Source organism: Ruditapes philippinarum, unplaced genomic scaffold, assembly GCF_026571515.1.
Source record: "Ruditapes philippinarum isolate M1 unplaced genomic scaffold, ASM2657151v2 ctg5029_1_1_1_1, whole genome shotgun sequence".
NCBI classification, from domain to species: domain Eukaryota; kingdom Metazoa; phylum Mollusca; class Bivalvia; order Venerida; family Veneridae; genus Ruditapes; species Ruditapes philippinarum.
This window is the reverse complement of record NW_026857420.1, coordinates 95356-109310: the sequence shown is the minus strand read 5'-3', so window position 1 is coordinate 109310 and position 13955 is coordinate 95356. Positions and strand designations below refer to the sequence as shown.

The 13955-nt window shown below is 33.0% G+C and overlaps 1 protein-coding gene across 1 annotated transcript; it reads right to left on the bottom strand.

Annotated features, from left to right (window-relative positions):
- Positions 1-483: 483 nt before the first annotated feature.
- Positions 484-12471, bottom strand: LOC132749677 (serine/threonine-protein phosphatase 4 catalytic subunit-like). The gene is made up of 8 exons (XM_060739535.1): positions 12371-12471; positions 5522-5557; positions 4471-4594; positions 3557-3709; positions 2466-2639; positions 1981-2107; positions 1474-1663; positions 484-595 (listed from the first exon to the last, which is right to left on the bottom strand). The coding sequence occupies exons 2-8, from the start codon at positions 5545-5547 to the stop codon at positions 499-501; spliced, it is 891 nt and encodes a 296-aa protein (XP_060595518.1). The 5' UTR covers positions 5548-5557; positions 12371-12471; the 3' UTR covers positions 484-498.
- Between the last annotated feature and the right edge of the window lie 1484 nt (positions 12472-13955).

The following is a 13955-nucleotide window of genomic DNA, read 5'->3' as shown; positions in this document are numbered from 1 at the left end:
TCTCATGACATATCCATATGTCAAGTTTGAGTTGAATGTGTTGTACCATTGGGGAGATAATGAACGGAAACTGAAAATTTCATATTATTTTCAAAGTGAAAGGGGCATAACTCTGCCAAAAATCATCAAACCATGACCAAATTTGAACTTGACCTGTATTTTCTCATGACATATCCATATGTCAAGTTTGAGTTGAATGTGTTGTACCGTTGGGGAGATAATGAACGGAAACTGAAAATTTCATATTATTTTCAAAGTAAAAGGGGCATAACTCTGCCAAAAATCATCGAACCATGACCAATTTCGAACTTGACCTGTATTTTCTCATGACATATCTATATGTCAAATTTGAGTTCAATATGTGCAACGGTTATTAAGATTATGAACGGAAACTGATGATGACGGAAGGACGGAATGACGGAACAGGGTAACACTATATGCCCTTGCCATTATATGGCAGGGGCATAAAAACAGAAATTAATTCCTATCAAAATTTGTTTACTTAATAAAGTATACCTGTGGGGCAGCTTCAAATATAGTAAAATCTCTCTGTAAATGTTCATCTAGTTCTAATATAGCCGCTACATTACCACATCTGTAATGTTACAATCAAAATATAAGTTTAATGTAAGTTTTAAGATATCTATGTGCTTGACTTAAAGCAGCATGCATCTAGATGAGTAAAATAAATCTTCAAACCATCAAACATAAGATAAATATAAGAAATGTATATTCTGAAAAATTTTACAATTTCTTATTTCTATTTTAATCACCAAAATTCTATCCAATAACTAACAAAGTAAGAGAAATGTCTGCATTTATGATAGTAAGTGCCCTAGGCTTTGTTAAATCACTGATTTTGAAGACTTGACAAAATTTTTACTAAAACGAACAAATATTATGTTTTGTACAAATTAAAATGAAGGCATGTTATTCTCTCAATATATGTTTAATCTGAACAGTATCAAATTATTCAACATCTCTAATAAAATTAGATCCTACAATAGAATCGGTCAAATAATCAAAACAAAAGATAAATAATATCATAGAATTCAAACCATGAAGAGGGAAAACCATCAGTCTTTTATAAATTTTTTTTTTTTTGCTTGATAGCTTCTTTTCTCAAAGAAATCAAACTTTTAGATTATGATATGGTTTAATATAATTACATTCTTGTAAAGAAGTCATTTTTTTGTGACTACCAGCAAGGTACAGCCAGTTTGAAACAGTAATTTGGTTATATATAATAAGAAAGCAAACTACAAATTTCTACAAGTATCAATTACAAATCATAGAAAATGCTATCTCAAAAATATCAATTATTTATCAGAGACTCATTTTCAATTAAATCATCACATTAATACATATACTTTTACTATCATGTTAGCACAAAACAAAGGTCCACAGACCAAGCACTGTCTAACAAGTGGATATGGGAAGACTAATGATGATAAAAGAGAATAAACATCTCACCTGTAGCAATAATTTGGGGCTGACCATACTGTTAGGACTGTTTCATTAAAATGCCACTTGTAGCCTTCCATAACAAGTTGATGTGCTCGACATATCAAGTCTATATTGTTAGCTGTGTTAAACTGGGAGACAACATCACTACCAAACAAATATCCTGCACCACGTGGACTTACACCCCAACCCTGCATATCTAAAACAAAAACTTGTATTTTAAGAACAGGGCCACTTCTAAAGCATATATATCAAAATATTACTAACAAATATTTATTAACATATATTTCGATGTCAAAACTCTGGATTTCAAATTTGCTAATTTCTTTAAAAATACACTTATGTGCCTCAAACCAGGATGTGCATATTCAAAACATAAATTTTAAACTGATGAACATTCAATTTTTTTTTGATAAAACAAGACAACCTGTCGTAAAAATTAATAATTACAAAAGAAATATTTTATGTATTTAAATGTTTGATTTCTTTATACAAGTCAGTTAGTTTTTGACATACCTTCAGGGTCTGACCAGAGAAGGTCACACATTGGACCGTCGTGTGGAACTTCTTGTTTTCTGTCTATAGATCGTATTTGGTCCAAGGTCTGTATTGATGGTGATAAACCTCCATGTACACAAAATATCTACAATAACATAAGAATTGCATGCTTTCAAGCTAGGCTTTAAAGTTATTCTACACTATAATAATATGCCAATGAGATTTTTTACCCTTACCATGATAAATACTTAGTAGTTTTACTAGTATCTGAAATGAGCTTTCAATCTGGACGAAGCCATTTATGATTTTAAAAGAAAATTTAAAGACTGAAAAGCAAACAGTGCAGGCCATGATAGATGGTAATGACGTGCCATCTGATTCTTGTCTCTTGTACTACTGTTACATAATGATTCCTATTTATAAACCTCACGCTTGAATCAGGGACTTAATGAATGATGCACACAGTGAATAAATTTAGTTTTAAAGTTACATAAATTCTTTACCTTTCCATCTATAATGGCTGACAAACTAAGGTAGTCGAATATTTCTGTACAGTATCTCCATACAGTTACTGACCCATATTTCCTTAAACATTCATCATAAAAACCGTATACTTGTGTTATCTGCCTACTCTCGTGATTCCCTCGTATCAACGTAATTCTGTCTGGATATCTGACCTATAATAAACAAAAAGCAAAACTTTATGAAATGAATAAAAACTTTACAAACCACCCCCGAGGTAAAAATATCGCTTCATTTCAGGTCTCCCAAAGTTAAACAACCTCCTTTTTTAAATAATATCAAAACACTTTTTGTCTTTCTGTTTTTCCAAAATATTTTCTTTACAATATATATATAAATACAATCATGTATATAAAATTTTTAGGGGGAAAATGGCCAAACGTTAGCAACTGAAGTCCTTTGCTCTAAAATTATGCTGTTAAGTGGCTTTACTGCTTAGAGAAATTCAAATGTATTTGTTTGAATCACCAGTTTCCTGTCTGTATAATTATATTGAATGAAAACGTTTTTATTTGGAAGAATCAAATAGGAGTAATTTCAATATAATTTATAACAATAAATTTTAACCCTTATTTGAAACTGAAATTGATTAGTCTGTTCAGTCTGATCAAATTCTATACTCATGACTGACCAACTTTAATAAGACAGACCATTAATTTACAGAAATTCAGCAGCTGAAATGTTAACAAATTACTAATACAGATCTACAAAAATTGATCAGCTAATCAGATAATAGACTTTTTTTATTAAATAGATGATCTCTCATTCAATATCATGAAAGACCATAACCACTCGGCCGTGCTGCCATTTCAAAGAGTTCCTTTGAATACCAATCTTAAGCTTTACCGAGTTGCTTGGCCACTTACAAATTTTCTCTCAAATACTGAAAAGTTCTATACTGTGACATATATCATATATAAGAAACCAAAATAAGAAAATAAATTTTTCTTTATGATTTGTGTCATACAATTGTAAGCATATAGTTGCTAATGGTAGCATCATATCTCAATATTGGACTTTCACCTTAATTTATAATATACTGACTTAAGTCTTAGGAAGATTTAGTACTTACTTTTAAAGCTAATAAAAGTAGAAAAGTTTCTACACTGTAAAATCCTCTGTCAACAAAGTCGCCCATAAATAGGTAGTTAGTGTCCGGCACATCTCCACCTACTTTGAACAACTCCTTCAAGTCATAAAACTGGCCATGTATATCTCCACATACCTGAAATAGAATTCAAATATAAATAGAACTTTTAGAGTAATAAATGTGACTGATTAACAGAAATGGTAAACTTTTATAACAAAGTGAATTAAATGTTTGAAGGATGCATAGCAAGGCAACATGCTATTACAAATAGTTTACCGATTAAGTTTCAGGAAATACATCTTGTAGTGTAGGAAGCATTTAGAAGATTATAAGTGCGGACAGACTGGCCAGGGAACAAGTTGACACAAGTTTACATTCTACCCACTTCAAGCCTTGTTTGCAGAAGTACCATTGTGCTGGTTATCTCAAGGTGACATGTTCATGTAAAAACTGACCAATATAATGGCTTAGTAATTTCATAATCAAAATGTAACTGTCAAACAACATAGTACTTGCATATTGAAACGAGAACCAGTATCTTCATATATGTTAAGCAAATAACAAAATGTGAAATTACCAAATCAGATGTATACTTTAATACAAGAATAAAGCTAATAACCCTTTATTTATGCACCAACATCTGCAGAAGCACTCACACTTTATTAAGCCCTTGTCTTGCAGGCTGGGGTTAAATCGCGTATTCTGTATATTGAAATCAACAAAATTTTCTTGGTCCAAGCCTAGTGGTTTTTGTTCTACTGTTTCAAGCTATTAAGCCCCAAGGACCAATGTACTAAAATAGGTTATCTCATGGCAGCTAGCACTTGATATACACAAGAAAGTTTGTCGTATAACTGAGAAAACTGACAATTTGAATAGATACAAAACACACTTACTGTGACTGGTGAATCAACTCTTTGTACATTGCTCTCCTCTACAAGTATTTCACGTGCCTTTGCACATAGTGACTTCACTTCACTTTCTTTGATTATTTTACACTGGCGAAGCTGCTCAATTTGTCTGCAAGACAAAATAAGATAATGACTTAATCATATATGATTATATCAGTTTTGAATTAGACTCAATTTTTGTTCAAAACCAAACAAATAAATAGCCTTTGTATCGTCAACATTTTGATTCACAGTCTTGTAATGTTCATTGTTGTGTAATTTTACCTTTGCAATAATGAATATGATAACCATCATCATGGGCAGCAAACTTTCCATTTGCAGTATATATATTCTGTATACTTAGAAAATTAATAAAAGTGGAACAAACAATCAACACAGAACAGGCTTTAAGGTTTTATTTAATGATGATAACCGATGTTTTGAATCTCATGAGTCTTCATCAAGGTTATAAAATATCAGTTTGTTGCAGTGTTGCATCTAGCGCAATTTGCGCATTTTTTTTGCAGATCGCGCATTTTAATGAAGTCAATGTGCACCAAGTCGCGCATCTAACAAACTTTTAAACTTAATTCAGGTAATCTTCATCGTATCTTGAACAGATGTGCCATGTTTGTTTTCACTTGTGGTAATGACTAAAATGCATACTAAATAGCCCGTAGCAGCTGACTGGGCATCTAGCGTGTGTATTGATGGTTTGATCATCGCACTTTACAAGAAGCATTCGTCAAAATTTGATTTTTTCTATTTCTGTTGTGGGGCAGACGAAAGCTGTCAAAATTGCCTGAACGTAAAATAAATGAATTCTTTTCGATACCTCATATTGTTACGTAAATGCATGTCCCCCACATTTTTTTCAAATCCCCCACATTTTTTGTTGAGTGCGGAACAATCCACAATAATTTTGAAATTCTAGATGCAACACTGATTTGTTGAAATCTAAACTTTCTATGATCTTATTATAATAAAGAATTTTTTCTATGTCAATATAATTTAAGCTAATTGAGATGTAGTTATAATACATGAAACAGACACTTACCTGTCTAAGTCACTGACGTCTGTCATCTTATTGTAACTGGAATACAAAACAAATTAATTGTATTACATTTCTAGGACAAACTGGAAATGTGTCCATAGGATATGTGTGCCCCAACACTCAACTGTTTAGTCAATCTTGACTCTAGGTCAAATATTTGTTGGATTACAAACATGTTTCACAAGTTGAAAACTAAAAATCTTTTACTACGTAAAGGACGAGAACTTTACAAATACTGAATAAATCCACAAGCACACCATAAGGTGCATAAGTACACATGCTGACCAACATTCTTGTAAACTTTCAGGCCTACAGGTCAAATACTTTTTGAGCTATGCATGAACAAGTTGGTTGATTCTTACTCAAGCACTCAAAGAACAAATAACACAACATAATGAAACGTTTTTTAATAAGTCAAGGGCAATAACTCTACAAATACTGAATAAAACCACAAGAGAAACTCAAGGTGCACAACTATACATACTGATCAACATTCCTGTTATGTTTCATGACTCTAGGTTAAAAACATTTTGAGTTACGTACGACAAAAAGTTTTCACTAAGTCAAGGATAATAACTCTGACAAAACACATAAATTCACAAGCGAAACCCCAGGTGCACAACTTCACATGCTGATAAACATGCCTGTAAAGTTTCATGACCTTAGGTCAAATACTTTTGAGCTACATGTCACATAAGTTGAAAGTTGCAAATTTTTACTGTTCAAAGTCAAGGACAATAACTCTACAAATACTAAATAAATCCACACAAAATGCCCAGGTGCACAACTACACATGCTGATCAACATTTTTGTAAAGTTTCATGACCCTAGGTCCAATAATTTTTTAGCTACATGTAACACAGGGAAGGAACTGGTAAGGGAGTAAATAGTCTGACTACCGCCTATACAACACCATGTTATAGTGAGAGAGTTGCAACATCAGTATAAACCTGTGGCTGTTTCAATGTTTGTACTGGTTTGGACTGGATATTCTACAAACAGGTTTTGTTTCTGTGATTACTTGAGGTTACGTACCACGGAGGATACGTACCAGGAGGTTACAAAACATTTTTGGAGGTTACGTACCACTTATATATTTTGGAGGATACGTACCATATATATAATTTATATAAAATAAAAATAATATAGAGCATAACAATCATTAAATAAGACCGAATTATAACTTTAATATTACTTTTTAAAAATCACATAAGAGCAATTAATATAAATGCAAACGTTTTACTTATTTCTATCACGGATTTATATTATATATTCACGGATTGTAATATAAATCCGTGTTTCTATGTATGATTATCACACATTCAGAAATGAGTAATCTAACAAATCACAAACAAATTGCACAGACTATTCTCTCCCTTACCAGTTCCTCCCCTGACGTTTCCTCCCTGACTGTTCTCTCCCTATTTATTTTTTTATATCAAAACATACCTTTTATGTTGTTCACGTATTTTCAGATTTATTGTCTTTATGTTATTTGTGTCTTATAGGCCCATTGGGCCGGGTGTATACTATTGTTTATACATGTCTTGTTTGTTCATTGCTTGTATGTTTACATATGACACATTCAGGCTTCGCGAAAGTGCTGAAACATTTGCCTGACATTCGGTCAGACAAACTTTCAATTCTTGTCTGACCGAAAGAATTTTGTCTGACCGAATTTTTTTTCCAAATATATGCAGTGTTCAATGTTCAATCTAGAACAAATTCCCAGGGGGCCCTTTGGGCCCATAAACTTTTCAAAAGGGGGTCATTTGAGAAAAAAGGGGGCCCACACTTAAAATGAACATCAAATTCAAATAAGGTATTGTATCTTTAAAGTTACTTGTTCACGTACCATATTTAGACCAAAAACGGTTGCAAAATTCCAAAACAACTCAACTAAAAAAAATGACATTAGCGTTGATACAGGCTCAATTTTAAGAACTGATTGGTAAAGAAATGCGATGACATAATGTTCAAAGAAAAATATGAATCTTATTTTAATGTTACCAGGGATATTTGATAATAATGTTCAGTTTTTTAATCAGCGCCCGATATAAAGGAAAATCATATTTTGAAATCAGCTTTGTTTATGAAGAATATAAACTTACAATAGTCGCTAAAAACATTTACCCTTCTCAATATATCCAAGCGAAAAACAAAGTGTCAACAGGTGCTAAGACAATGTATATTGACATACCGGTACCTTTGATCTTTAGTCAGGGCAGCAGTTCTTACGTCACGCTTAAGATGTCTGTATTGATTAATGATATGCACAATGTTTTAGCGCCGACCAGCCAAAGACCAATCAAAGTTAATTTACTTAATTGTCAGACACTCCCTAGCCAATCGTGTTTGATTGCTCCATCTTTAAGACTTTTTTAATTGGATGAAGGCGTGTTCGTAATAATTTATGCACACTTCTCTATAATTAACTCGCACTTTTCACAAATATATATATATTTTTTTCCTTTGGAAAGTTATTACATATTTATTTGTTTTGACCGTGAAAAAACTATAACTACACGCACGTATTGGATTATCTGTGACAATTTGTTTTGCTTAAAAAAACTGTGACTCAAAAGTAAGTAATAGTTACGGTACGAAGAACAAGTCTACATAGTATTTACAGACGCGTACCGAGAGAGCGTAGCGATAAAGGTTTTAAATGGGTTACCGAGTGCGGTAAACTATCTTGCCAACATGCTCGTTTTTCAATACAAACTCCAGTTTTGAATTCAGTATTTATTAATATTATTCACAAGAAACTTCTTTTATGTACTTAATCAGGTTTAAGAAAGCATTCTAATGTCATTTAGGGCATTTTCTATGAGTGCGCCCGTCGGGCCCACAGTTGATTTTGTTTTGCGCCGGCGGCCTTTTCAAGGGGTCAATGGCGCAATGGCGCGCTCTAGATTGAACACTGTATATGTATATGGTAATACCTTTGTGTTTTTTTAAACATAGGAACTTTTAAAGATTTGCAACACAATTTTATTCTCTTAAATAAAACATCAGTTTATCCAGATTGATGGACTCTAGCTGTCTGTAAATTTAAACATTCATGATCAAAATCATCATCATCATATGATCTTTATAAAATTTATGACACAATGTACATTTCATCTTATTTTCTTCCTCTTTAAAAACCAACCACGAGCGGCCATTTTTTCCATTTACCCACAAATTTTCTCGGCAGGCGCCTGGACTCGTATTTCTTTTGTTTCGCTTTTTTCCTTCATTAGATAATTTACGTTTTTGTAATAATTTTATAATGCAGTAACACCGACATTTACTTCCGAGTACAAGATCATTGAAAGTTGTATTATCTAGAATTAGATTGGACACTAAAAATGAAACGGCGAATCAAAACTCGTTTTACATTTTTTTATTCAAGGGAGAAAACTCGGTCTTGATTGGTCTTGGATATATCCCGGTATTCGTACCGGACATAAGGTCCGGAACTCGGAAAAAAATATCGGACCGGCCTAATTTTTGTCGGACATGTCCGACAACTTTCACGAAGCCTGCACATTAATAAAATATTTATTTACTTACTTACTTATTGTTTCAAGTGAATGTCTAGATTTCCTTTAATCAATTTTGTATAAGAGTAAATGTGAAATGTGAGTGCATACCAGTTGTTGCTTATTTATTTTCTATAGCATACTTGTTACCATGTTATTTGCTATTTAACAAATAATTAAATATCACTTGACCTTAACATAATTACAGGTGTACAGTACTGGACACGCGAAACCCGCACAATTCGCGTATTCGCGGCGAACTCTCATGCTTTATAACGCGAGCGAATTCGCGGCAACTTGAGACAATCGCCGCGAATTCAACTCGCGGCGATTTTGCCGTGAACATTTGCCGCGATTCGCGGGGAATAATACATGTTCATTTATATAATAAATGTAGATCTATTTATAAGTGTAGTCTGTGAACTTGAAACCAGATATACATGTACAAGTACGAAAATTAATTAGTAGATCTACATGAAGTTGTATCAAGAAAATCTTGTAATTTGCTAAAATGCCCTTTCTCTATTTATCTTTGATGCCAACAGCAAATATAAATAACCACGGCGAAATCAAATAACACCGTTAAAAACTTTCCGTGAATGGCGGAATCATGACCTCAATGTATAAATGCGACGCAGTACAAGTATGCGGCTCCATCTGCAGGTAAATAGTGTGCATGTACACGTGTAAAACTATTTTTAGGGGGGGGGGTACATATTGAGTTTAAAGTAGAGATATAAATATAATATATGTGTAAAAAGATATTTAGTTACATAAAAAGATGCATAATTGATACGACATTAACTTGTTCATTTCTAAATGTAGTGGATCACCGGGACATTTCGTTCTCTCGGGTGATCATTACTCAATTTATTACACGTTTGTAAAAAATAACACACGCAAGATTTGTCTGCTATAATTTCTGAATGGCGGATATTTGCACCCCTGTTTTAAAAATGTTAAAATATTTAATTGTTAGTTACCGAAAATTATCGCCGATTGTTGAAATTCCATAGCGCTAAAAGACACAAAAACACTCGCGCAAAAAGAAGCATCCATAAATAAAAGGAATATAATGTTTCCATTGTTAAATAATGAATACAAAATTTACACACGAAATGACCTCTGACAAATGACTGGTCGGCTCTTCTGAAGAATCTGTGAATCTTTGATGTTTACACACCTGTAGTTGTTGCCGAATCATCAAAGAAATGCCGACACTCGATTGACTTTCACCTCTTTTTTATATATCAGAAAAAAACTGTCATTTCTTTTTGTCAAGGAATGATTACACATGTTTAATTATTGCTCAAGTAAAAAAAATGTTGGATATTGATTGTGTCAATTATTGACATATTATTAATCGTAAGTGCATTTTGATTGTGATATTTTATTTACATTTTAATGATCTTGAAGATATTGTGCAATACTTGTGTCTGCTATCAAAACAATAATGCATATGAAAGGATATTTTTTTCGGTCAATTTTATGACCACGCTTCTACCAGAAATGTTTTATTGCATGGGCTTATAGTATTTAATCAGTGTCGTCAGTCATAAACAAACGAACATGTACCCCAAAGCACATTAAAATTACCACATGGTAAACTAGTGACCATATAAATGCTTTACAAATATTCATTAATTTGAAAAAAAAATTTTTAATCCCGTTTCCACACCTTAATTTGATACGTGCTATTATTAGTTAATTCAACTTAATTGCCGCGCGCATGCAGTACTGCGTGACGTAAGGAAAATATCCTTCCCTGGTTGGTCGCTATTTATGTAAATACTTTAAATAGTAACACCCTAATTTTATGCACAGAATGCCCTCATGAATGATCACTCGTTACTTTACATATTAAATGTGTGATTTAACTCCGATTTTATTTTTGTTTTCGAGGGAATTTTTTGGGTCAAATGCCCTGGCTGATTTGGCGGGAATAAAAAAAATCTGATTTGCATCACCTACTCATGCACCTGGCATTTTTTACTCGTGAAATTGAAGGTAAAGAATGTCAATTTAAGTGATAAAACTTTTATTATTTTCAACAATCATAATTAGCGTATTAGACGTAATAATTAGTTACATCTGTGAATCGGTGCTAAATGTCGCTTTGCATTGTTCTAAAAATAGAATATGTGCGAAAGTAAACAATGGATTTTAATTACATTTGTATTATTATCAAAATAACAATTGGACAATTTGTTATCGTGCGTTCTTTGATGTAGTACCAATTACCTTTTGTAATTTCTATCTCGTTTTATTGTTAACTAATTTTCACCAGCACCTGATTGCTTTGTTTTAATATACAAAATGTATACGCTGTACATGTTCAAATGCTAAATATTTATAAATATACAAGACGTTTACAAGATTTTTTTAAAGTTTTCAAAATTAAAGACCACGGGAATTAAGGACCAAGTAGTACTTTCTATTACAATTATTGCTGAAGATTCGCCGTAAATTACGGCGATTCATCGCGGCGATTTTTCGTGACCCGCCACGAAATTCGGCGAACTTGCACGCGGCGATGTTTTACCGCGAAGTGTCCCGTCACGACATAGACTACACTCGCGGCATAACGCGACTTTTGCGGGTTTCGCGTGGCCAGTACTGTATATCAATCACTGTCCAGTTATCTTACTCTCTCACAATGAAGGTGTTGATAGGATTAAAATACCTAAAAAAGGTGTTAAATTTACAAACACTTTTCAGATAAACATGAAACATAAAATGCACTTAACATCAAACACATTCTTTACATAATCTTTATTAAGAAATGTTATTAGATTAAGTCAAAACTAAAATGTTAACTTATTAAAATAAAATTGGGGGAGAACTGTCTGCTTATTTCAAGTTTGGGAGAGAACCGTCAGGGGAGGAAAAGGTTTGGGAGAGAACCGTCAGGGGGAAGGAACTGGTAAGGGAGAGAATAGTCTGTCATTCCTGCTTCTGTACGGGAACTGCTCGCATGCCAGTAGGGAAGAACTGACTCCATATTTCAAATTTGGGGAAGTAACACAGAGGTCTCTTTCAGGATATAGACACTATAATACAATAACTTTTGAACTAATATAGTCAGTGAAATTATAATGTGACTTGCAGGCCAAACAACCTTCTAAAAAAATTTCAGAGATTTACAAGTTTCAACAACAACAACAACAACGAAATCTTGGTGAACAACAACAAGCGATTACTATGTTTTCCATTAAATCTGATACTCTGAAAAGTAATCGTGATATGTTTGAGAAAATCGACTGAATATATGGTAATTTGGTTAAGTTCAAAAATAGAAAATGAACTCAAACTACTTATAAATTACCTAACGTAAAATAAATTTTATCGATGAACTCTCTCGCTGCTTTGCGTCACTGAATCTCGCGTGTTTTCGCGATATTTATTTTACCCCAAAGTATAGAAATCACCATTAGGAATTATGGAACGGAAAAGATGAAATAAAAAAAAATCATTTATCAGGGAGTGTATATGTATTCTAAAGCGCTACGTCCGTGTATGGCAGGCAGCTGACTATAAAACGTTTTTAATAAATAAAAATATAGATTTGAAAAAGTTAATAATGAAGCATCCGACCGACTGCCGCTGTTCAAAGTTTTTTTCTTGTTAATTATCATCTATATATCTGGCTTTAATTAATTAAAGTCTTCCTATTTTGCGGAGGTGAAATAAATTGTAAAAATTACGTTTGAGAGATAAAGGAAGCAAAACGTAAACGACGAGATATTTTGACCTCCATACATAATACTATACAGAAATATAGATAAACTGAACGGTGAACAGAACAAACTAAAGGAAAACTTTTCCAGAAATTCAACAATTTGGCAGTTTTTCTTTCATCAATAATTTCTTTTTGAATCCAAATGATAGGAACTTCTACAGAATAATTTTTAAATAATCTTGACTGTGGCTGTTCAATTAGAAAAATTCTGGAAACAAAGTGATCCATCGGAAGCATTAATCACAACAAAATTACATAATAATTGCAGACTCGGTTTGATTGAGTCTGTACATGAGAGATAACGAATAAGTTCAACATCCCTCACGCGCCCTAGCACCGACTTGAGCGGTACTCAATTCTCAACACTTAATAGTGCTGGCATCAATGATCCCGAAGGACCAGAAAATATAACAACACTGAAGTGAAGTACGGGGCAACTTTTTACAGCTGCCACACGGCACTTGACACCTGCTGTTGTGAAGTACAAAATTCTGGAAACAAAGTGATCCATCGGAAGCATTAATCACAACAAAATTACATAAGAATTGCAGACTCGGTTTGATTGAGTCTGTACATGAGAGATAATGAATAAGTGCAACATCCCTCACGCCCACTAGCACCGGCTTGAGCGGTACTCAATTCTCAACACTAAATAGTGCTGGCATCAATGATCCCGAAGGACCAGAAAAAAGCCCCGTCAAAATAAACCTAATACAAACTACACGTTCAAGCAGGGAGGTAAAATGGAACAAATAATCCCTAAGGAAAATAGGATTAATGAATATATGGATGTAAAAAGAACACAATGATTCACATGGCATTTAACATGACCCTTGATTGGAAATAAAAGTTATTCTATTTTATTCTACAATGCGGATAAAAACAACAAATAAAAACTGTACTATAAATAATTACACTTTTAACCCTTGTTAATAAAATTTAAGATTGTTTCTAAATAAAAAAAATATCATGTATTTTCTTTTATTCATACTTATGCTTGTTTGGACTGTGGTATTGGCGGGAAATATGAGAAAGATACTGATCGCTTAGATATGGAATTTTACTAGTATAAATCCGATCGGTATTATTACCCCAAGACACCTCAAGACTACCCCAAGACTACTCCAAGACTTCCCTGTGAGGAGACTTTTTGGTTGTTTATTCCACTTTT

Bases quoted from the DNA above. Each gene is read 5' to 3' on its own strand.
- LOC132749677 (XM_060739535.1), bottom strand. From the start codon at position 5,547: ATGACAGACGTCAGTGACTTAGACAG. The intron at 3,710-4,470 runs GTAAGTGTGTTT...ATTCTATTTCAG, and splicing joins GAGTTGATTCACCAGTCACA to GTATGTGGAGATATACATGG. The intron at 2,108-2,465 runs GTAAAGAATTTA...ATGTTATTGTAG, and splicing joins CAGCCATTATAGATGGAAAG to ATATTTTGTGTACATGGAGG.